Source organism: Phaenicophaeus curvirostris, unplaced genomic scaffold (genome assembly GCF_032191515.1).
Source record: "Phaenicophaeus curvirostris isolate KB17595 unplaced genomic scaffold, BPBGC_Pcur_1.0 scaffold_304, whole genome shotgun sequence".
NCBI lineage: Eukaryota > Metazoa > Chordata > Aves > Cuculiformes > Cuculidae > Phaenicophaeus > Phaenicophaeus curvirostris.
The window spans coordinates 54954-79648 of record NW_027206914.1 but is presented as its reverse complement, the minus strand read 5'-3'; the positions used below and the strand labels follow the sequence as shown (position 1 = coordinate 79648).

At 61.3% G+C, this 24695-nt stretch overlaps 3 protein-coding genes across 3 annotated transcripts in view; all 3 read right to left on the bottom strand.

Moving 5' to 3' along the window:
- Nucleotides 1–319: 319 nt before the first annotated feature.
- Nucleotides 320–5537, bottom strand: JOSD2 (Josephin domain containing 2). The gene is made up of 5 exons (XM_069882741.1): nucleotides 5451–5537; nucleotides 4161–4353; nucleotides 3955–4080; nucleotides 806–1000; nucleotides 320–732 (listed from the first exon to the last, which is right to left on the bottom strand). Exons 2-5 carry the CDS (start codon nucleotides 4322–4324, stop codon nucleotides 633–635), a joined length of 585 nt encoding a protein of 194 aa, XP_069738842.1. The 5' UTR covers nucleotides 4325–4353; nucleotides 5451–5537; the 3' UTR covers nucleotides 320–632.
- A 194-nt stretch (nucleotides 5538–5731) lies between these two features.
- Nucleotides 5732–16743, bottom strand: ASPDH (aspartate dehydrogenase domain containing). The gene is made up of 8 exons (XM_069882746.1): nucleotides 16299–16743; nucleotides 13826–13888; nucleotides 12597–12732; nucleotides 11589–11673; nucleotides 9551–9700; nucleotides 8439–8671; nucleotides 7287–7438; nucleotides 5732–5849 (listed from the first exon to the last, which is right to left on the bottom strand). The coding sequence occupies exons 1-8, from the start codon at nucleotides 16741–16743 to the stop codon at nucleotides 5812–5814; spliced, it is 1302 nt and encodes a 433-aa protein (XP_069738847.1). The 3' UTR covers nucleotides 5732–5811.
- A 3852-nt stretch (nucleotides 16744–20595) lies between these two features.
- Nucleotides 20596–24695, bottom strand: part of LRRC4B (leucine rich repeat containing 4B) — a 13462-nt gene continuing 9362 nt past the window's right edge. The window contains exon 2 of the mRNA XM_069882745.1: nucleotides 20596–22654. Coding sequence (XP_069738846.1) covers nucleotides 20596–22654 — 2059 coding nt within the window. The remainder of the gene's footprint in view (nucleotides 22655–24695) is intronic.

The following is a 24695-nucleotide window of genomic DNA, read 5'->3' as shown; positions in this document are numbered from 1 at the left end:
CATGGATCCTACACCTCAACTGGAACCATCCATGGATCCTACAGCTCAACTGGGACCATCCATAGATCCTACACCTCAACTGGGATGATCCATGGATCCCACACCTTGACTGGGACCATCCATGGGTCCTACACCTCAACTGGGATGATCCATGGATCCTGGAGGAGCCCAGGCTGGGAGAGTTGAGGTGGCTCAGCCTGGAGAAGGCTCCGAGGAGCCCTCGGAGCAGCTTCCAGGCTGGGAAGGAGCTCTGGGAAAGCAAGGAAGGCACTTTTTTCCCACCCAGGGCGACCGGACGAGCCCAAGGAGACGCAAAAAGTTCTAAACGAGCCGGTTTTAATCACCTTTTAGGGTTAATTAAGCCTCTTTAGGCTCATATCGGCGCTGGGAGCGTGAATCCCGCTCCCACCGCCCACATCCGCACAGAAATCCCGGAAAACCAGAGCAAAAAGAAGGGAATTGAAGCCTCGTGGTGGCAAGGGGTGAGCTCCGGCATCCTCCCCGCTTCCCGAAACCCACGCGGGTTCCCATCAGGATCAACCTCATCGCGGACGAGGAGGGAATCCGAGAGCTTGATGGATTTTTCGGGAAGGTGAGAGCGTTATAAGTTGGCGTCGCCGCATCCGGGCGGCTCATTCCGGGCTCAGCCAGGTGCCGGCTTCCTCCACGGCGCGGGATACGACGAGGAAAACCTCACAGAGGCCTTGGGAGAGGAAATCCCGCAGGAATTCCCTGCCGGAGAAGAATCGGAGGTGGAAACGGTGTCCCCGGTGCGCGGCGGGAGGTCACCCGAGCGTCCCCTCACCTGAGTTGGGCTTCGCCTCCGATGGCGACGGGCGCTCGGAGTTTGGAATCGAGGTTGTAGTAGGTGCCGTGGAGCTGCCGGACGGCCAGCCAGTGCTTCCGACGGAACGGGAACGTCAGGAATCCCACGGAGACTCGGGAAGGGACGTTGAGGATGAAGCCCACGACGTGGTCCAGCGCCAGCTGCTCCAGGGACCTGCGGGGTGGGAAAACGGGGAGGAGAGGGGGTGAGGGATTGGGAAAAGGGGATTCAGGGATGATTGGAGAGGGGAGTTCAACGGGAAAAGGGAGTTTGGGATGGGATAAACGGAGTCTGGGATGGGATAAACAGAGTCTGGGATGGAACTGAGGGTCTGGGATGGGATAAACGGAGTCTGGGATGGGATAAATGGAGTCTGGGATGGAACTGAGGGTCTAGGATGGCATAAACGGAGTCTGGGATAGAAAAAGTGGAATCTGGGATGGGATAAAAGGAATCTGGAGGGTCCAGGCTGAAAGAAACAGAGTCTGGGATGGAAAAAGCGGAGCTTGGGATGGAAGAAGTGGAGTCTGGGATGGGATAGATGGAATCTGGAGGGTCCAGGCTGACAGAAACAGAGTCTGGGATGGAAAAAGTGGAGTCTGGGATGGGATAGATGGAATCTGGGATGGGATAGATGGAGTCTGGGATGGGATAGATGGAGTCTGGGATGGGATAGATGGAATCTGGAGGGTCCAGGCTGAGAGAAATGGAGTCTGGGATGGAAAAAGTGGAGTCTGGGATGGGATAAATGGAATCTGGGACAGAACCAAGGATCTGGGATGGGATAAACGGAGTCCGGGATGGAAAAAAGTGGAGTCTGGGATGGAAAAAGTGGAGTCTGGGATGGAAAAAGTGGAGTCTGGAGGGTCCAGGCTGAGAGAAAGAGTCTGGGATGGAAAAATTGGAGTCTGGGATGGAAAAAGCGGAGTCTGGGATGGGATAGATGGAATCTGGGATGGGATAGATGGAATCTGGAGGGTCCAGACTGAGAGAAATGGAGTCTGGGATGGAAAAAGCGGAGTCTGGGATGGGATAAATGGAATCTGGGCTGAGATAAATGGAATCTGGGACCGAACCAAGGATCTGGGATGGGACAAATGGAGTCTGGGATGGAATAAACAGAGTTTAGGATGGAACTGAGGGTCCAGGCTGAGAGAAATGGAGTCTGGGATGGAAAAAGTGGAATCTGGGATGGGATAAACGGAGTCTGGGATGGGATAAACGGAGTCTGGGAGAGAAAAAGTGGAGTCTGGGACGGAAAAAGTGGAGTCTGGGATGGAAAAAGTGGAGTCTGGAGGGTCCAGGCTGAGAGAAAGTGTCTGGGATGGAAAAAGCGGAGTCTGGGATGGGATAGATGGAATCTGGGATGGAAAAAGTGGAGTCTGGGAAAGAAAAAGTGGAGTCTGGATGGTCCAGGCTGAGAGAAATGGAGTCTGGGATGGAAAAAGTGGAATCTGGGACGGAAAAAGTGGAATCTGGGATGTGACAACTGGAATCTGGAGGGTCCAGGCTGATAGAAACAGAGTCTGGGATGGAAAAAGTGGAGTCTGGGATGGGATAGATGGAATCTGGGATGGGATAAATGGAATCTGGGACTGAACCAAGGATCTGGGATGGGAAAAATGGAATCTGGGATGGAAAATACGGAGTCTGGGGTGGAAAAAGTGGAGTCTAGGACGGAAAAAAGCAGAGTCTGGGATGGAATAAATGGAATCTGGGACTGAACCAAGGATCTGGGATGGGACAAATGGAATCTGGGATGGAAAAAATGGAGTCTGGGATGGAAAAAGTGGAGTCTGGGACCGAACCAAGGATCTGGGATGGGATAAACGGAGTCTGGGATGGGATAAACGGAGTTTAGGATGGGATAAACGGAGTCTGGGATGGAACTGAGGGTCTGGGGTGGAAAAAGCAGAGTCTGGGATGGGATAAATGGAATCTGGGCTGAGATAAGTGGAATCTGGGACCGAACCAAGGATCTGGGATGGGATAAACGGAGTCTGGGATGGGATAAACGGAGCCTGGGATGGGATAAACGGAGCCTGGGATGGAACTGAGCGTCTGGGGTGGAAAAAGTGGAGTCTGGGATGGAAAAAGCGGAGTCTGGAGGGTCTGGGCTCAGAGAAATGGAGTCTGGGATGGAAAAAGTGGAATCTGGGATGGGATAGATGGAATCTGGGATGGGATAGATGGAATCTGGGATGGGATAGATGGAATCTGGAGGGTCCAGGCTGAGAGAAATGGAGTCTGGGATGGAAAAAGTGGAGTCTGGGACTGAAAAAGTGGAGTCTGGGATGGAAAGAGTGGAGTTTGGGATGGGATAAATGGAATCTGGGACAGAACCAAGGATCTGGGATGGGATAAATGGAGTCTGAGATGGAATAAACAGAGTTTAGGAAGGAACTGAGGGTCCAGGCTGAGAGAAATGGAGTCTGGGATGGAAAAAGTGGAGTCTGGGATGGGATAAACGGAGTCTGGGATGGGATAAATGGAGTCTGGGAGAGAAAAAGTGGAGTCTGGGATGGAAAAAGTGGAGTCTGGGATGGAAAAAGTGGAGTCTGGAGGGTCCAGGCTGAGAGAAAGTGTCTGGGATGGAAAAAGCGGAGTCTGGGATGGGATAGATGGAATCTGGGATGGGATAAATGGAATCTGGGATGGAAAAAGCAGAGTCTGGGATGGAAAAAGTGGAGTCTGGGACTGAACCAAGGATCTGGGATGGGATAAACGGAGTCTGGGATGGGATAAATGGAGCCTGAGATGGGATAAACGGAGCCTGAGATGGAACTGAGGGTCTGGGATGGAAAAAGTGGAGTCTGGGATGGAAATAGCAGAGTCTGGGATGGGATAGATGGAATCTGGGCTGAGATAAATGGAATCTGGGATCGAACCAAGGATCTGGGATGGGATAAACGGAGTCTGAGATGGGATAAATGGGGTCTTGGTTGGGATAAACGGAGTCTGGGATGGGAGAAACGGAGTCTGGGATGGGAGAAACGGAGCCTGGGATGGAACTGAGGGTCTGGGATGGAGAAAGCAGAGTCTGGGGTGGAAAAAGTGGAGCCTGGGATGGAAAAAGCGGAGTCTGGGATGGAAAAAGCGGAGCCTGGGATGGAGGGAAGGGGCCGCACCGGCGCTTGTCCCACCACAGGGCCGCCAGGTCGAGGCTCTGCAGCGCGGCCAGGATCACGTTGACGTCGTAGTTGCCGGTGCCCAGGAGGCTGCGGTGGGGGTTGATCCGGGCGTCCGGGGCCAACCTGGAGATCAGAAAGGCATTGAAAAAAAATTTTTAAAAACCCCTAAAATACCTTCGAATCACCCGAAAGGGGAAGAGAACCTCTTGCAGATGTCGTCGGCGGCTTCTTGGGTGAAGCAGGGGCGCTGGAGGAGGTTGTTGAGGGCGTGGAGGGCGCAGAGCTCCAGGCGTTGGCGCTCGTGGTAGAGGGAGGGGGGTGGGGGGGACCCCGAAACGGGCCTCGGGGCGAGGGGGGACCCCGACATGGCCCTGGGGGCAGGGGGGGCCCCGCTGCCTGCAGAGGGAAGGGAAGGGTCAGCTCTGGTGGGGAACCCAGATCACCCCCCCAGTCCATCAGCACCCTAAAAGACCCTCCTAGACCCCCCCTTGCACCCCTAGAGCCCCCCCTCAATCCATCAGCCCCCTAAAAGACCCTCCTGGACCCCCCCTTGCACCCCCAAATCCACCCCCCAATCCATCAGCCCCCTAAAAGACCCTCCTAGACCCCCCCTTGCACCCCCAGATCCCCCCCTCAATCCATCAGCCCCCTAAAAGACCCTCCTAGACACCCCCAGATCCCCCCCCAATCCATCAGCCCCTTAAAAGACCCTCCTAGACCCCCCCTTGCACCCCCAGATCGCCCCCTCAATCCATCAGCCCCCTAAAAGACCCTCCTGGACTCCCCCTTGCACCCCCAAATCCATCAGCCCCTTAAAAGACCCTTCTGGACACCCCCAAATCCCCCCACCAATCCATCAGCCCCTCAAAAGACCCTTCTGGACACCCCCAAATCCCCCCCCCAATCCATCAGCTCCCTAAAAGACCCTCCTGGACCCCCCCTTGCACCCCCAAATCCATCAGCCCCTTAAAAGACCCTCCTGGACCCCCCCTTGCACCCCTAAATCCATCAGCCCCCTACAAGACCCTCCTAGACACCCCCCAATCCATCAGCCCCTCAAAAGACCCTCCTAGACCCCCCCTTGCACCCCCAGATTCCCCCCACCCCCCTCCCTGCACCCCCAGCCTCTTCTGACCCCCCCTCACCCCTTCAGACACCCTCCAGCACCCCAAAATACCCTTTCCCCCCCCCAGACCCATCCCTGCACCCCTAGGCCCCTCACAAACCCCTCTGGGCCCCCCCAAACAGTCCTCGACGCTCCCCAACACCCCCTGCCCCCCTCAAACCCCTCCCTGCTCCCCCCCCCCGCACCCCAAAGCCCCCCCCCGCCCCCTCTACCCTCTCTTTAGGCCCCCCCAGCACCCCAAAACACCTCCTGCCACCCCCACACCCCTCACAAGCCCCTCTGCCCCCCCTAAACAGTCCTTGACGCCCCCCAACATCCTCCCCCCGCCCCACCCCCAACAGGCCTCTCTCAGGCCCCCCCAGCGCACCCCTCGGTTCTTCCGGGTCCGCCACGCAACCGGAACTACAACTCCCGGCGTGCACCGCGGCCCCACCCCCCTATTTCCGTCTTCCCGGCATGCCTTGCGCCGAAGTCATAAGCAGCGGGCGCCGACCTCGCTCCCAGCGTGCTTTGCGCCGCAAGCCTATAAGTAGATCGCGCGGGGACCTTCCTCCCAGCGTGCTTTGCGCCGCGCGGCCCCCAGGCGGCTTCCGCCCTTCCTCCCATGATGCCCCGCGGCCCCCACCGAGACAGGGGTCGGTGTCGCTGTTTGAGGCCTTTAATGTCCCCGTCCCGGTCCCCGTCCCTGTCCCCGTCCCGGTCCCCGCTCGGTCCCCGCGGCGGTGGCTTCAGCAGAGCTGGACGCATCCCCCGTGTCCGTGGCAGGCTGGGGGGGGACAGCGAGTGAGCGGGGACAGGGGGACACGGGGGACATGGGGACACAGGGACCATGGGGACAAGAGGGGACATGGGGACAGTGGAGACCCTGGGGACAGAGGGAGCAGGAGGGGACGTGGGGATAGTGGAGACCCTGGGGACAGAGGGGACATGGGGACAGGAGGGGACACGGGGACATCTGGACAGGATAGAGGGGCCATGGGGATATGGGGCCCTGGGGACAGGAGGGGACATGGGGACAGAGGGGTCACAGGGACATGGGGACAGTGAGGACAGCAGGGGACATGGGGACAGGAGAGGACATGAGGACATAGGGATCGGGGGGGGGAGATGGGGACAGGAGGGGACAATGGAGTCTATGGGGACATGGGGACAGGAGGGGGCAATGGAGACCATGGGGACAGAGGGGACATGGGACAATGGAGACCATGGGGACATGGGGACGGGAGGGGACACGGGGACAGGAGAGGACATCAGGACATAGGGATGGGGGGAGATGGGGACAGGAGGGGCCACGGGGACATGAGGGGACAATGGAGTCTATGGGGACAGGAGGGGACAATGGAGTCTATGGGGACATGGGGACAGGAGGGGACAATGGAGACATGGGGACAGAGGGGACATGGGACAATGGAGACCATGGGGACATGGGGACGGGAGGGGACAGAAGGGTCACAGGGACATGGGGATGGGGACAGGAGGGGACATGGGGACAGGAGACGACGTCAGGACATTGGAGGGGGACAAGGGAGACCATGGGGACAGAGGGGACATGGGGACAGGAGGGGACCATGGGGACAGGAGGGGACATAGAAACAGAGGGGTCACAGGGACATGGGGATGGGGACAGTGGGGACAGGAGGGGCCAATGGAAACCATGGGGACAGGAGGGGCCTTGGGGACAGAGGGGTCACAGGGACATGGGGACAGGAGGGGCCTTGGGGACAGAGGGGTCACAGGGACATGGGGACAGGAGGGGACACGAGGACAAGAGGGGACAGTGGAGACCATGGGAATGTGGGGACAGATGGGGACATGGGGGACAGGAGGGGTCCTGGGGACAGGAGGGGCCAATGGGGACATGGGGACAGGAGGGGCCATGGGGACAGGAGGGGACAATGGGGACATGGGGACAGGAGGGGACATGGGGACAGGAGGGGACAATGGGGACATGGGGACAGGAGGGGACAATGGAGACTAAAGGGACAGGAGGGGACATGGGGGCAGGAGGGGACAATGGGGACCATGGGGACAGGAGGGGACATGGGGACAGGAGGGGACAATGGGGACTAAGGGGACAGGAGGGGACACTGGAGACCATGGGGAGAGTGGAGACCACAGGGGACACGGGGACATCAGGACATGGGGACAGGAGGGGCCCTGGGGACCCAGGGGACAGAGGGGACAATGGGGACAGGTGGCAGACCTGTGAGGCTGTCCCAGAAGGTGTCCCGGGTGGCACTGCCGGTGACAGCCCCGGGGGACGCCGGGTTGCGTCGGACGCTGGTGACACGCAGAGCGCGTCCCTCGTCCCCAACGCCCGTCACCTCCACCTCCACGATGTGGCAGTCGGGGACACTGCGGGGGGGACACCAGGAGGTGACACTGGGGGTGGTGACGTTGGGGTTGGTGGCATTTGAGTAGGGGACATGGGGAGGTGGCACCAGGGATAGAGGCATTTCGGTAGGTGACATGGGGAGGTGACACCAGGAGGTGACGCTGGAGTTGGTGCCACCAGGAGGTGACATTGGGGTGGTGGCATTTGAGTAGGGGACATGGGGAGGTGGCACCAGGAGGTGACACTGGAGTTGGTGCCACCAGGAGGTGACACTGGGGTGGTGGCATTTGAGTAGGGGACATGGGGAGGTGGCACCAAGGATAGAGGCATTTCGGTAGGTGACATGGGGAGGTGGCACCAGGAGGTGACACTGGATTTGGTGCCACCAGGAGGTGACATTGGGGTGGTGACATTTGAGTAGGTGACGTGGGGAGGTGGCACCAAGTGACATTGGGGTGGTGGCTCTTGGATAGTTGATGTGACACCAGGAGGTGACATTGGGGTGGTGGCATTTGAGGAGGTGACATGGGGAGGTGGCACCAGGAGGTGACACTGGAGTTGGTGCCACCAGGAGGTGACATTGGGGTGGTGGCATTTGAGTAGGGGACATGGGGAGGTGGCACCAAGTGACATTGGGTTGACGGCACTTGGATAGTTGATGTGACACCAGGAGGTGACATTGGGGTGGTGGCATTTGAGTAGGGGACATGGGGAGGTGGCACCAGGAGGTGATGCTGGAGTTGGTGCCACCAGGAGGTGACATTGGGGTGGTGGCATTTGCGGAGGTGGCACCAGGAGGTGACATTGGGGTGGTGGCATTTGGGTAGGTGACATGGGGAGGTGACACCAGGAGGTGACGCTGGATTTGGTGCCACCAGGAGGTGACATTGGGGTGGTGACATTTGAGTAGGTGACGTGGGGAGGTGGCACCAAGTGACATTGGGGTGGTGGCTCTTGGATAGTTGATGTGACACCAGGAGGTGACATTAGGGTGGTGGCATTTGAGGAGGTGACACGCACCTGGGGTCGGCCACCAGGCAGGCCTGGACGCCATCGAAGCCGAGTCGGGGCGCGGCCACCGCGGCCACCGCCATCGTGTTGACGTTGTTGGGGGCCAGGGGACAGAGGGGACGCAGGGGACCCTCGTAGAGGACAACGCGGTCCCCCGAGGCCACCGAGGCCTCGAGACGCTCCTGCAGCCGCCCGGCCAGGCGGAAGCTCTGCGGAGCCTTCGTCATCGTCACCTTCAGCCCCTGCATGGGGACAACGTCGCCCACCCCATCATCTCCCACCCCTTGGGGTCCCCAAAGCCATCGTGGTGTCCCCAAAGCCATCGTGGTGTCCCCAACCCCACAAAGTCCCATCCCTTGGTGTCCCCAACCCCATCCTGGTGTCCTCAACCCACAAGGTCCCACCCCTTGGTGTCCCCAACCCCACAATGTCCCATCTCTTGGTGTCCCCAACCCCATCGTGGTGTCCCCAACCCCACAAAGTCCCATCCCTTGGTGTCCCCAACCCCATCGTGATGTCCCCAACCCACAAGGTCCCACCCCTTGGTGTCCCCAAACCCACAATGTCCCATCCCCTGGTGTCCCCAAGCCCATCGTGTTGTCCCCAACCCACAAGATCCCACCCCTTGGTGTCCCCAACCCACAATGTCCCATCCCTTGGTGTCCCCAACCCCGTCATGATGTCCCCAACCCCACAAGGTCCCATCCCCTGGTGTCCCCAACCCCATCATGGTGTCCCCAACCCCACAAGGTCCCATCCCCTGGTGTCCCCAACCCCATCGTGGTGTCCCCAACCCCACAATGACCCATCCCTTGGTGTCCCCAACCCCATCATGGTGTCCCCAACCCCATCATGATGTCCCCAACCCCACAAGGTCCCATCTCTTGGTGTCCCCAACCCCACAAGGTCCCATCCCCTGGTGTCCCCAACCCCATTGTGGTGTCCCCAACCCCATCATGGTGTCCCCAACCCACAAGGTCCCACCCCTTGGTGTCCCCAAACCCACAATGTCCCATCCCCTGGTGTCCCCAACCCCATCGTGGTGTCCCCAACCCCACAAAGTCCTATCCCTTGGTGTCCCCAGGCCCCGGTGTCCCCCGGGTGTCCCCGAGGTGGCTCACGGCCAGCGTCCCGGCCTGGTCCATCCTCCTGATGTCCTCGCAGCCCCACAAGGCGCCCCGGGGGACGTAGAGCGTGTGGCCACCACGAGCCACGGCCTCTCGCAGCCTCCGCTCCGTCTCGGGGTCGGCCAGCGCCGTGGGGGACCCCACCTGGGGACAATGGCCCCATGTCCCATCATCTCCATGTGCCATCCCACCATCTCCATCATCTCCATGTCCCCATGTCCCATCCCATCATCTCCATGTCCCCCCATCCCATCATCTCCATTGTCCCCATGTCCCATCCCATCATCTCCATGTCCCCCCATCCCATCATCTCCATGTCCCCATGTCCCATCCCATCATCTCATTGTCCTCATGTCCCATCCCATCGTCTCATTGTCCTCATGTCCCATCCCATCATCTCCATTGTCCCCATGTCCCATCCCATCATCTCATTGTCCTCATGTCCCATCCCATCATCTCATTGTCCCCATGTCCCATCATCTCCATGTCCCCCCATCCCATCATCTCCATGTCCCCATGTCCCATCCCATCATCTCCATGTCCCCCCATCCCATCATCTCCATGTCCCCCCATCCCATCATCTCCATGTCCCCATGTCCCATCCCATCATCTCCATGTCCCCCCATCCCATCATCTCCATGTCCCCCCATCCCATCATCTCCATTGTCCCCATGTCCCATCCCATCATCTCCATTGTCCCCACATCCCCATGTCCTCATTATCTCCATTGTCCCCACGTCCCCATGCCATTCCCTTTGTCCCCAACCTCCCTGGTGTCCCCATGTCCCCAACTTCCTTGGTGTCTCCGTGTCCCCATCATCCTGTCCCCAACCTCCCTGGTGTCCCCATGTCCCCAACCTCCCTGGTGTCTCCATGTCCCCATTCCCAGTGTCCCCATGTCCCCGTCTTCTCTGTCCCCAACCTCCCCATGTCCCTGTGTCTTTATGTCCCCATGTCCCTGTGTCCCCATGTCCCTGTGTCCCCATGTCCTTGTGTCCCCATGTCCCCGTGTCCCCATGTCCCCATGTCCCCATGTCCCCGTGTCCTTGTGTCCCCATGCCCCGTGTCCCCATGTCCCCATGTCCTTGTGTCCCCATGTCCCCTGTCCCCATGTCCTTGTATCCCCATGTCCCCTGTCCCCATGTCCCCATGTCCATGTGTCCCCATTGTCCCCGTGTCCCCATATCCCCATGTCCCCGTGTCCCCATGTCCCCATTGTCCCCATGTCCTCGTGTCCCCATGTCCCCATGCCCCCGTGTCCCCATGTCCTTGTGTCCCCATGTCCCCATTGTCCCCATGTCCCCATTGTCCCTATGTCCTTGTGTCCCTGTGTCCCCATGTCCCCATGTCCATGTGTCCCCATTGTCCCCGTGTCCCCATGTCCCCGTGTCCCCATGTCCCCATGTCCCCATGTCCCTGTGTCCCCCTGTCCCCATGTCCCCATGTCCCCATTGTCCCCATGTCCCCATTGTCCCCACGCCCCTGTGTCCCCATGTCCCCATGTCCCCATGTCCTTGTGTCCCCATGTCCCTGTGTCCCCGTGTCCCCATGTCCGCATGTCCACATATCCCCATGTCTTTGTGTCCTCATGTCCCTGTGTCCATGTGTCCCCGTGTCCCCATGTCTTTGTGTCCCCATGTCCTCATGTCCTTGTGTCCCCATGTCTCCGTGTCGCCATGTCCCCATGTCTCTGTGTCCCCATGTCCCCGTGTCCTCCTGTCCCTGTGTCCCCATGTCCTTGTGTCCCCATGTCCCCGTGTCCCCGTGTCCCCATGTCCTTGTGTCCCCATGTCCCCATGTCCATGTGTCCCCGTGTCCCCAGTCCCCATGTCCCATGTCCTTGTGTCCTCATGTCCCCATGTCCCCATGTCCCCATGTCCCATGTCCTTGTGTCCGCATGTCCCCATGTCCCCATGTCCCCATGTCCATGTGTCCCCATGTCCCCAATGTCCCCATGTCCCCAGTCCCCATGTCCCTGTCCCCCTGTCCCCATATCCCTATGTCCCCCTGTCCCCGTGTCCCCGTGTCCCACCATGAAGTCGGCGTGGGCCAGGATGTCCTCTCCGTGCTCCTTGGCCACGCAGGGGTGGGCCACCTCCACCACCAGGTCCACCCCCCTGGGGACACGGGGGGGGCACTGGGAGTCACTGGGAGGGACTGGGAGAGAGCTGGAGGGGACTGGGAGGGACTGGGAGGGGGCTGGGAGGGGAATGAAGGGACTGGGGGGGGACTGGGAGGGACTGGGAGGGGAATTAAGGGACTGGGAGGGACTGGGAGGGGGCTGGGAGGGGAATTAAGGGGACTGGGAGGGACTGGGAGGGACTGGGAGGGGAATTAAGGGGACTGGGAGGGACTGGGAGGGACTGGGAGGGGAATTAAGGGACTGGGAGGGGACTGGGAGGGGAATTAAGGGACTGGGAGGGACTGGGAGGGACTGGGAGGGGAATTAAGGGGACTGGGAAGGACTGGGAGGGACTGGGAGGGGAATTAAGGGACTGGGAGGGACTGGGAGGGGAATTAAGGGACTGGGAGGGACTGGGAGGGGGCTGGGAGGGGAATGAAGGGACTGGGAGGGACTGGGAGGGACTGGGAGGGGAATTAAGGGGACTGGGAAGGACTGGGAGGGACTGGGAGGGGAATTAAGGGACTGGGAGGGACTGGGAGGGGAATGAAGGGACTGGGAGGGACTGGGAGGGGAATTAAGGGGACTGGGAGGGACTGGGAGGGACTGGGAGGGGAATGAAGGGACTGGGAGGGGACTGGGAGGGGAATTAAGGGACTGGGAGGGACTGGGAGGGACTGGGAGGGACTGGGAGGGAACTGGGAGGGAACTGGGAGGGGAATTAAGGGGACTGGGAGGGACTGGGAGGGAACTGGGAGGGAACTGGGAGGGGAATTAAGGGGACTGGGAGGGACTGGAAGGGACTGGGAGGGAACTGGGAGGGGAATTAAGGGACTTGGAGAGAACTGGGGGGACTGGGAGGACCTGGGGGCACTGGGAGGGACTGGGAGGAACTGGGGGGGCTGGGGGGTCCCTCACGTGCGGGGCAGGAGGCGCAGGTCGTGCAGCCGCAGGTGGGGGGGCAGCTGCTCCAGGCCCCCCCGCGCCCACACGAAGGCCAGGGAGAGGCCCAGGGGGGGACCCCGAGACTGCAGCCGCGACACCAGGAACCGGCCTGGGGACCCCGCACCCCCCGTCACCCCTTTTCCCCTTCCCAGTCCCCTCCCAGTTCCCCCCCAGTCCCCTCAGTCCCTCCCAGTCCCCCCCAGTCAACCCAGTCCCCCTCCCAGTTCCCTCCCAGTTCCCTCCCAGTCCCCCCAGTCCCCCTCAATTCCCTCCCAGTCCCCCCAGTCCCCCCCAGTCCCCTCAATCCCCCCCAGTTCCCCCCCAGTCCCACCCAGTCCTCCCAGTCCCCCCCAGTCCCCTCAGTGCCCCCCAGTCCCCCCCAGTTCCCCCCCAGTTCCCTCCCAGTCCCCTCAGTCCCCCCCAGTTCCCCCCCAGTTCCCTCAGTCCCTCCCAGTCCCTCCAGTCCCCCATCCCCCCTCCCAGTCTCCCCAGATCCCCCTCCCAGTCCCCCCAGTCCCTCTGGCTCCCTCCCAATCCCCCCAGTCCCCCTCAGTCCCCCCCAGTCCCCCCAGTCCTCTCAGTCCCCCCCAGTTCCCTCCCAGTTCCCTCCAGTCCCCTATCCCCCCTCCCAGCCCCCCAGTTCCCCCTCTCAGTTCCCCCCCAGTTCCCCCCCAGTTCCCCCCCAGTTCCCTCAGTCCCCCCCGGTTCCCTCCCAGTTCCCTCCAGTCCCCCCAGTTCCCTCCCAGTCCCTCCCAGTTCCCTCCAGTCCCCCATCCACCCTCCCAGCCCCCCAGTTTCCCCTCCCAGTCTCCCCACTTCCCCCTCCCAGTGCCCCCAGTCCCTCTGGTTCCCTCCCAATCCCCCCAGTTCCATCCCAGTCCCCCCAGTCCCCCCTCCCAGTGCCCCCAGTTCCCCCTCCCAGTGCTCCATATTCCCTCCCAGTCCCCCCCAGTTCCATCCCAGTCCCCCCCAGTTCCATCCCAGTGCCCCCAGTCCCTCCCAGTGCTCCCAGTTCCCTCCCAGTGCTCCAAATTCCCTCCCAGTCCCCCCCAGTTCCATCCCAGTCCACTCGATTCCCCTCCCAGTGCCCCTAGTTCCCCCTCCCAGTGCCCCCAGTCCCCCCCAATTCCCTCCCAGTCCCCCCCAGTTCCCTCCCAGTGCTCCCAGTTCCCCCTCCCAGTGCCTCCCAGTGCTCCCAGTACCCAACTGGCCGTAGCCCAGGATCCCCACACGCCGGCACCTCCGGGGCTGCGTCTCCTCCATGGCTTGGGGGGGGGCAAAAATGAGGGGGGCACCCCCATATCTGCCCCCCCCAGCCCCATAACTGCCCCCCCCCAGACCCATAACTGCCCCCCCCGGACCCACAACTGCCCCCCCAGCCCCATAACTGCCCCCCCCAGCCCCACAACTGCCCCCCCCAGCCTCACAACTGCCCCCCCCAGCCCCACAACTGCCCCCCCAGCCCCATAACTGCCCCCCCCAGACCCATAACTGCCCCTCCGGGCCCATAACTGCCCCCCCCCAGACCCATAACTGCCCCCCCCAGCCCCACAACTGCCCCCCCAGCCCCATAACTGCCCCCCCCAGACCCATAACTGCCCCTCCGGGCCCATAACTGCCCCCCCCCAGACCCATAACTGCCCCCCCCAGCCCCATAACTGCCCCCCCCGACCCATAACTGCCCCCCCCAGCCGCATAACTGCCCCTCCGGGCCCATAACTGCCCCCCCCCCGGACCCATAACTGCCCCCCCCAGCCCCATAACTGCCCCCCCCGGACCCACAACTGCCCCCTCAGCCCCATAACTGCCCCTCCCGCCCCCACCTGCCCCCCTGGTCCCACAGCTCCGGCCTTTGCCCCCTCCCCTCCCCCCCCCCCCCGTTAATTTTCAACCGGGGGGGAAGGGCCGGGGGGGCGGGGTCCTGGGGGGATGGGGGGGCTGGGTCCCTTTTTGGGGGTCTAGGTCCCTTTTGGAGGGGTCTGAGTCCCTTTTGGGGGGGTCTAGGTCCCTTTTGGGGGGGTCTGAGTCCCTTTTAGGGGATCCGAATCCCTTTTAGAGGGGTCTGAGTCCCTTTTTGGGGATCTGGGTCCCTTTTGGGGGGGTCTGAGTCCATTTTAGGGGGTCTGAGGACCTTTTGGGGGGGTCTGGGTCCCTTTTGGGGGGGTCTAGGTCCCTTTTGGGGGGTCTGGATCCCTTTGGGGGGGTCTGGGTCCTTTTTGGGGGTGTCTGAGTCCCTTTTTGGGGGTCTGGGTCCCTTTTGGGGGGGTCTGAGTCCCTTTTTGGGGATCCGAGTCCCTTTTGGGGGGGTCTGAGTCCATTTTAGGGGGTCTGAGGACCTTTTGGGGGGGGTCCGGGTCCCTTTTGGGGGGGTCTGAGTCCCTTTTGGGGGGGTTTGACTCCCTTTTAGGGGGTCTGAGTCCCTTTTGGGGGGTCTGAGTCCCTTTTAGAGGGGTCTGGGTCCCTTTTGGGGGGTCCGAGTCCCTTTTCAGGGGGTCTGAGGACCTTTTGGGGTGTCTGAGTCCCTTTCATAGGGGTCTGAGTCCCTTTTTTGGGGGGGTCTGGGTCCCTTTTGGGGGGGTCTGAGTCCCTTTTTGGGGGGGTCTGGGTCCCTTTTGGGGGGGTCTGGGTCCCTTTTGGGGGGGTCTGAGTCCCTTTTTGGGGGGGTCTGGGTCCCTTTTGGGGGGGTCTGAGTCCCTTTTTGGGGGGGTCTGGGTCCCTTTTGGGGGGGTCTGGGTCCCTTTGGGGGGGTCTGGGTCCTTTTTGGGGGGGGCTGAGTCCCTTTTTGGGGATCTGGGTCCCTTTTGGGGGGGGTCTGGGTCCCTTTTGGGGGGTCCGAGTCCCTTTTCAGGGGGTCTGAGGACCTTTTGGGGTGTCTGAGTCCCTTTTAGAGGGGTCTGAGTCCCTTTTTGGGGATCCGAGTCCCTTTTAGGCATGTCTGAGGACCTTTTTGGGGGGGTCTGGGTCCCTTTTAGGGGATGCGAATCCCTTTTAGGGGGGTCTGAGGACCTTTTGGGGGGTTTGACTCCCTTTTAGAGGGGTCTGAGTCCCTTTTAGAGGGGTCTGAGTCCCTTTTTGGGGGGGTCTGAGTCCCTTTTGGGGGGGTCTGGGTCCCTTTTAGGGGATCCGAATCCCTTTTAGGGGGGTCTGAGGACCTTTTTGGGGGGTCTAGGTCCCTTTGGGGGGGGTCCAGACCCTTTTGGGGGGGGTCTGAGTCCCTTTTGGGGGAGTCCGAGTCCCTTTTTGGGGTCCCTTTTCGCGGGGGGGGGGGGGTGTGTGTGGATGTCACCATCTCCCTCCTTCCCATCTCCTGGCTCCGTTTCCATGGCAACAACCCCCCCCTTCCCCGTTACCATGGCGACTCCTCAGCACCGTTACCATGACAACCAGGATGGGGAGGGAGGGATGTTCCCCCCCCTCCCTTTGTGCAGCGTTGCCATGGAAACCACCGCAGTGATGCCCCCCCCCATCCCCAGTGTTGCTATGGCAACCGGTATCCATGGGAGAAGGGGGGTACCCAGCATCCCCAACCCCCCCTGGTTGCCATGGAAACAGTAGGAACCCCCCCAATCCATGGATACAGAACCATGGGATGGTGGGAAGGGACCTCAAACCCCTCCAGATCCTCCTCCTCCCGCGGGATCAGGAGCTTCGAATCCATCCAACGCGGCCTCCAACATCTCCAGATGATCCGGAGGCGCCTTCCTGGAGCTTCTTCCCAGCCTGGAAGCTGCTCCTCGGGCTCCTCGGAGCCTTCTCCAGGCTGAACCACCTCAGCTCTCCCAGCCTGGGCTCCTCTGGGATCCAGGGATGGTCCCATCGAGGTGTAGGATCCATGGATTGTCCCATCATGGTGTGGGATCCATGGATCATCCCAGTCGAGGTCCATGGATCTTCTCCGTGGCCTTCCTGGAGGATCTTCTCCATCTTCTTCATCCTGGAGGATCTTCTCCACGTTCTTCATCCTGGAGGATCTTCTCCACATTCTTCCTCCTGGAGGATCTTCTCCACGTTCTTCAACCTGGACGATCTTCTCCATCTTCTTCATCCTGCAGGATCTGCTCCACGATCTTCTTCCTAGAGGATCTAGTCCATATTCTTCATCCTGCGAGATCTTCTCCATGCTCTTCCCGGAGCATCTTCTCCATGATCTTCCTCCTTAACGATGGCCACGAGCTCCTCCTCCTCCTCCCAGGGGCTCCTCCTGCCTCCCAGAACTTTTCACGGAGACGTGGCCACCACGTAGAACCTCTTGGTTGGACGACACCTTGGAGATCATGATCCCGAGCTCCACATCCCCCAGGATTTTGGATCCCTCAAGCCACGGAGCCTCCAGCAGAGCCCACGACCCTTTGGATGAAGGACTCGTTCCTCGTGTCCAACCAGCCCCGGAGCAGCCGGTGGAGTTTTCTCCTCATCCCACCACTCGGGAGAAGAACCGAGACCTCAAGGTCTCCACACAACCAGCTCGAACCCCAACTTAGACCCTTCAAACCCTCCCACGACGTCTTCTCCAGAGCTTCATCCACCTCGGATCCATCTCCAGGTTCTCCAGGTTCTCCAGGACCTCCGGGGACCCAAACCCGAAGCCGGGGTTGGAGCTTTGGCCGCAGCGAGAGGACAACCCGGACCTGGTGGCTTCGTGGCTACCCACAGCCGGGATGATGGTGGCCAAAAAGGTTCTTCTCCAGGTCTGGGGGGGGCTCGGGGGGTGGGGAACATGCTAAGAACACGCTAAGAACACGCTAAGAACACGCCAAGGCCACACCTTGAGCACACCAAGCTCACGCCTTGCACGCGTGGAGAAGACATCCAGCACACGCCTCGAAAAGAAGACGTTCACACCACGATCGTGCGAAGATCACACCAAGAACACGTCAAGGACACGCCTTGCACACGCGAAGCTCACCCCAAGCTCACGCCTTCAACACAAGAAGATCATGCGAAGAACACGCGAAGAACACGCCGAGGACACGCCTTGCACACTCCAAGCTGACATCAAGCTCACCCCTTGCACACGTGAAGCTCACACCACGCTCACGCCTTCCACACAAGAAGATCACGCCAAGAACATGTGAAGAACACGCCAAGAACACGCCTTGCACGCGCGAAGCTCACGCCTTGAACGCACGAAGCTCACACTTTCCACACAAGGAGTTCTCACACCAAGATCACGCGAAGAACACGCCTCGCGCACACGAACCACACGCCTCGCACACGCCTCGCACACGCCTCGCACACGCCTCGCACACGCGGCGCCGTTGGAAACACCGTGATGGATTTTATTAAAATAGGAAAAGCGGCGCCGCCGGCGACTAAAAAAAAAACCCCCCCCCGGCCCCCAAAACCCCACGGGCCGCGGCGCACGAGGCTCTCGCACGAGGCTCTCGCACGAGGCTCTCGCCCCAGGGCCGCGCGGCGCTCGAGTCTCTTGCTCAAGGGCCCCCCGGGGGGGGGCGCACGAGTCCGTCGCACGAGTCCGGCGCACGAGGCCGCTTCCCGAGTCCCTCGCACGAGGCTCCGGCGCGTGGCAGCGTCTCGAGTCCCTCGCACGAGGCCCCCGTGGGGCACCAAGTCTGGCGCACGAGGGCCGGCGGGCGAGGCCGGCGCGGGCTCTTGTCTTGCACGAGGGCGTGTGCGTTGCACGAGGACCGCCCCCCCCGCAGCTCGCAGCCTTCCTTGCACGGCCACGTGCGTCGCACAAGGGCTCCGTCGCACGACCGCACGCGTCCTTCATCACACACACCCCCCCCCCTTGCACGACTGCAGGCGCGGCTTGAGCCCTCCCTTGCACACCCCTGGGCCTTGCACGAGCGCGTGCGACCCCCCGGGGCCTGGCTCGCACGAGGGCCACGCGCAGGGCACGAGTTTCCCATCGCACGAGGCCTTTGTCGCACGCTGCACCCCCGCTGCCAGCCCCAAACCCCGTGCGAGCGGTCGTGCGACGCACGATGCCGCGTGCGGCTCGAGGGCATCAGTGCAACCTCCCCCCCCCCCGCGTCTTGCACACGCTTGTGCGTGGCTCTCAACCCCCTGGGGCAGCCCAAGCTCGTGCATCGCATGAGTCCTTTGTTGCACGAGGCTGGGAACGGCCCCCGAGCGTCACTGCATGGCAACGTGCGTCGCACAAGCCTCGTGCACCATCCCAATCCCTCCTGGCGTGGCCTCGTGCAAGCCTCAAGTCCACATTGCACAAGATTGTGCGTCACACACCACTGGGCACGACCCAATCCCTCCTTGCACGACCCAATCCCTCCTTGCACGACTCAATGTCTCCTTGCACGGCCTTGTGCAAGCCTCAAATCCTCATTGCCCTCGTTACACGGCCTCGTGCATGGATGAAATCCTCATTGCACGCCTCGTGCAAGCCTCAAATCCCTCATTGTCCTCATTGCATGGCCTCGTGCAAGCCCCAAATCCTCATTGCCCTCATTAAATGGCCTCGTGCAAGCCCGAAATCCTCGTTGCCCTCGTTACACAGCCTCGTGCATGGATGAAATCCTCATTGCCCTTGTTACACGGCCTCGTGCAAGCCTCAAATCCTCATTGCACGCCTCGTGCAAGCCCCAAATCCTCATTGCCCTCATTCTGTGGCCTCGTGCAAGCCTCAAATCCTCATTGCTCTTGTTATATGGCCTCGTGCAAGCCTCAAATCCCTCATTGCCCTTGTTGCATGGCCTCGTGCAAGCCCCAAATCCTCATTGCCCTCATTCTGTGGCCTCGTGCAAGCCTCAAATCCCTCATTGCCCTTGTTGCATGGCCTCGTGCAAGCCCCAAATCCTCATTGCCCTCATTATGTGGCCTTGTGCAAGCCTCAAATCCTTGTTGCCCTTGTTCCACGGCCTCGTGCATGGATGAAATCCTCATTGCCCTCGTTACATGGCCTCGTGCAAGCCCCAAATCCTTGTTGCCCTCCTTACATGGCCTCGTGCAAGCCTCAAATCCTTGTTGCCCTCCTTGCACAGCCTCGTGCAAGCCTCAAATCCCTCATTGCCCTCGTTGCACGGCCTCGTGCATGGATGAAATCCTCATTGCCCTCACTAAATGGCCTCGTGCAAGCCCCAAATCCCTCATTGCACGCCTCGTGCAAGCCCCAAATCCTCATTGCCCTTGTTCCACGGCCTCGTGCATGGATGAAATCCTCATTGCCCTCGTTACACGGCCTTGTGCAAGCCCCAAATCCTCATTGCCCTCATTCTGTGGCCTCGTGCAAGCCTCAAATCCTCATTGCTCTTGTTATATGGCCTCGTGCAAGCCTCAAATCCCTCATTGCCCTCATTGCACACCTCGTGCAAGCCCCAAATCCTCATTGCTCTTGTTATATGGCCTCGTGCAAGCCATAAATCCTCATTGCCCTCATTATGTGGCCTCGTGCAAGCCTCAAATCCCTCATTGCCCTCCTTGCACAGCCTCGTGCAAGCCTCAAATCCCTCATTGCCCTCGTTGCACGGCCTCGTGCATGGATGAAATCCTCATTGCCCTCACTAAATGGCCTCGTGCAAGCCCCAAATCCCTCATTGCACGCCTCGTGCAAGCCCCAAATCCCTCATTGCACGCCTCGTGCAAGCCCCAAATCCTCATCGCCCTCATTCCGTGGCCTCGTGCAAGCCCCAAATCCTCATTGCTCTTGTTATATGGCCTCGTGCAAGCCTCAAATCCCTCATTGCCCTCATTGCACACCTTGTGCAAGCCCCAAATCCTCATTGCCCTTGTTCCACGGCCTCGTGCATGGATGAAATCCTCATTGCCCTCACTAAATGGCCTCGTGCAAGCCCCAAATCCTCATTGCACGCCTCGTGCAAGCCCCAAATCCTCCTCGCCCTCATTCCGTGGCCTCGTGCAAGCCCCAAATCCTCATTGCACGCCTCGTGCGAGCCTCCAATCCCTCCTTGCCCTCATTCAATGTCCTCGTGCAAGCCCCAGATCCTCGTGGGCGGGCGGCGGCGGGCGGGCGGGGGGGGGGTTGGCTTGTCCCTCAGATCTGGGTCTCCTGCACGTTCTCCTTGGAGGGGCTCTTGAAGAGCAGGGGTTCGTGCACGGAGTTGAGCAGCGGGTTCTTGCCGCAGCCCAGCGCGGCGCCGCTGTTGCCGTAGTGGGCGGCGAAGGCCGCGTAGCGGTCGAGGTGCTCGCGCTCCAGCGCCGGCAGCGCCAGCCGGTTGTCCCCTCCACCTCCTCCTCCACCACCTCCACCACCACCTCCACCACCACCACCTCCTCCACTCGGAGCTCCCAGCTCGTCCTCCACGTTGACGATCTCCACGGCGCGCGCGGGGCCGCCGCGGTGCTTGTGCCGCTGGTGCTGCTTGCGCAGCTTGTAGAAGGCCACCAGCATCACGGCCGCCATGAAGGTGATGGCCACGAAGCAACCGATGATGATCTTGGTGGTCTTCAAGACGTCGTCCAGGTCCTGCAAGCCGCCTCCACCCGCTCCCGATGCCCCGCCGGCCGCCGCCACCACCGCCGTGATGGGCACCGTGAAGGGCTTCCCGGTGGCCCGCGTGGCTGGCGCCGCCGTGGAGCCCCCGGCGCCGTCCCAGCCGGCGGTGGGTGCCGGGGCGGTTTGGGGCGCGGGGTCGTCGCCGCCGGCGTCGGTGGTTTCCACCGTGACGGTGGTGAAATAGGTGTAACCGGTGGCAGCGGCGGCGGCAGCGGCGGCGGCGGCGGCGTCGGCGGCGGAGACGTTGAGCGTGGCCGAGGCGGTGGTGTTGCCGGCGGCGTTGGTGACCATGCAGGTGTACTGCCCCGTGTCTTGCACGGTGACGTTGGTGAAGTTGAGCGTGCCGTCGTGCAGCACCGAGATGCGCACCCGGTACGAGCCGTGAGTCATCAAGGTGCCGTTGGGGGTCAACCAGTTGACCGAGGTCATGGCGGTGCCCGTGCGGCACTTGAGCTCGGCCGCCATGCCCTCGGTGACGTTGAGGTCGGCCGGCGGCTCCACGATGACCGGCGCGTAGCAGGTGAAGTGGCCCGGCTCCAGCTCGCCCAGGTAGCGGCCCCGCAGCCCCGGGGGCGCGTGGCACCGGGCGCAGCAGCTGGTGTTGCTGGGCACCGTCTCGCGCAGCCACCAGCTGAGCCACAGGACGTCGCAGTCGCAGCGCCAAGGGTTGTGGTGCAGGTGGACGCGCTCCAGCCGGTGCAACGGGGCGAAGAGGTCGTGGGGCAGCGACGCCAGCTCGTTGTGCGCCAGGTTGAGCTCCTCCAGGGCTTTGAGGTCATCGAAGGCGTTGCGCTCCACCGAGGAGACCCGCGCGTGCATCAACCACAGCTTGCGCAGGCTCCCCAAGCCTTGGAAGGAGCCCGGGCGCACGCGGCCCAGCCGGTTCCCCGAAAGCTCCAGCTCCTCCAGCCGCACCAGCGCCGTCAGGTTGGGGATCTCCTTGAGGTTGCACATCCCCAAGTTGAGGTAGCGCAGGTTGACCAGCCCCTCGAAGGCCGCCTCCGAGATGTACTCGAGGCGCTTGAGCTCGCCCAGGTCGAGGCGCCGCAGCGAGGGGACGCGGTTGAAGGCGTACGAGGGGATGCTCTCGATGGGGTTGTTGCGGAGCCAGAGCTCGCGCAGCTTGGAGAGGTACTCGAAGGCCTGCGTGGGGACGGTGGTCAAGCGGTTGTCGAAGAGCTCCAGCGTGTTGAGGTTGGGGAGCCCGTTGAAGGCGCCCACCTCGACTTTGCGCACCAGGTTGCGGCTGAGCTGCAGGATCTCCAGGTGCCGCAGGTGCTTGAAGGTGTCGGTGCGGATCACCTGGATGTGGTTCTCCTGCAGGTTGAGGTACCGCGTGTTGACCGAGATGCTGCTGGGCACCTCCAGCAGCTCGCGGCGCGTGCAGATCACCCGGCTCGCCTGGTTGCTGCACGAGCAGGCGGCGGGGCACGAGGTGGGGGCGGCCGCCGGCAAGGGTGGCACCTGCAGCAGCAGCAGCAGCAGGAGGAGCAGAAGCGACGACGGCGACAACGGCGACGGTGACGGCGACATCCTAACGGGCAGCGGCACCTCCATGGCCAACGGGCATCGCCCGGCGTCAGGGCCCGGGCTGCAGCTGCGGGAGAGGAGACGCGTCAGCGGGACGAGGGGGACGGGGACGAAGCGAGGAGGGGGTGGGAGACGGGGTGGGAGAGGGGGTGGGAGAGGGGGTGGGAGAGGGGATGCAGGGCTGGATGCGCAGGGAAGGGGATGGGAGAGGGGATGGGAGAGGGGATGGGAGAGGGGATGGGAGAGGGGATGGGAGAGGGGATGGGAGAGGGGATGCAGGGCTGGATGCACGGGGAAGGGGATGGGAGAGGGGATGGGAGAGGGGATGGGAGAGGGGATGCAGGGCTGGATGCATGGGAAAGGGGATGGGAGAGGGGATGGGAGAGGGGATGCAGTGCTGGATGCATGGGAAAGGGGATGGGAGAGGGGATCCAGGCCTGGATGCACTGAGAAGGGGATGGGAGAGGGGATGGGAGAGGGGATGCGGGCTGGATGCATGGGAGAGGGGATGGGAGAGGGGATGGGAGAGGGGATGCAGTGCTGCATGCATGGGGAAGGGGATGGGAGAGGGGATGGGAGAGGGGATGCAGCGCTGGATGCATGGGAGAGGGGATGGGAGAGGGGATGAAGCGCTGGATGCACAGGGAAGGGGGTGGGAGTGGGGATGGGAGAGGGGATGCAGGGCTGGATGCACGGGGAAGGGGATGGGAGAGGGGATCCAGGCCTGGATGCACGGGGAAGGGGATGGGAGAGGGGATGGGAGAGGGGATGGGAGAGGGGATGGGAGAGGGGATGCAGCGCTGGATGCACGGGGAAGGGGATGGGAGAGGGGATGGGAGAGGGGATGCAGCGCTGGATGCACGGGGAAGGGGATGGGAGAGGGGATGGGAGAGGGGATGCAGGGCTGGATGCACGGGGAAGGGGATGGGAGTGGGGATGGGAGAGGGGATGCAGGGCTGGATGCACGGGGAAGGGGATGGGAGAGGGGATCCAGGCCTGGATGCACTGAGAAGGGGATGGGAGAGGGGATGGGAGAGGGGATGCAGTGCTGCATGCATGGGGAAGGGGATGGGAGAGGGGATGGGAGAGGGGATGCAGGGCTGGATGCACGGGGAAGGGGGTGGGAGAGGGGATGGGAGAGGGGATGGGAGAGGGGATGAAGCGCTGGATGCACGGGGAAGGGGGTGGGAGAGGGGATGGGAGAGGGGATGCAACCTGCATGGATGAGCAAGGTGATGGAAAAGGTGATGGAGAAGAGGAGGCTGAGGGGAGACCTCATTGCTCTCTCCAACTCCCTGAAAGGAGGTTGTGGAGAGGAGGGAGCTGGGCTCTTCTCCTAAAAACAGGGACGAGAGGGAACGGCCTCAAGCTCCACCAGGGGAGGGTCAGGCTGGACATCAAGAAATAAAAAATCATGGAAAGGGTCACTGGGTGCTGGAACAGGGAGGGGGTTGAGTCCCCTGCCCTGGAGGGGTTTGAGGGCCGGGTGGACGAGGTGCTGAGGGACACGGGTTAGTGATTGATGGGAATGGTTGGACTCGATGATCCAGTGGGTCTCTTCCAACCTGGTGGTTCCATGATTCTATGACTCTAGGGTGTACGGGCAACGTGATGGAAGAGGTGATCATGGAATCATGGAACCACCAGGTTGGAAAAGACCCATTGGATCATCGAGTCCAACCGTTCCCATCAAGAATTTAAGGTGATGGGTCAAGACATAGAATCATAGAGTCATTAAATCAGAGAATCATGGAATCACCAGTTTGGAAAAGACCCATTGGATCATCGAGTCCAACCGTTCCCATCAAGAATTTAAGGTGATAGATTAAAATATAGAATTATAGACTCATCGGGTTGGAAAGACCCATGGGATCATCAAGTCCAACCGTTCCCATCAAGAATTTAAGATGATGGGTTAAGATATAGAATCACCAGGTTGGGAAAGACCCATCGGATCATCAAGTCCAACTGTTCCCATCAAGAATTTAAGGTGATGGGTTAAAATATAGAATTATAGACTCATCGGGTTGGAAAGACCCATTGGATCATCAAGTCCAACCGTTCCCATCAAGAATTTAAGGTGCTGGGTTACGATATAGACTCATAGA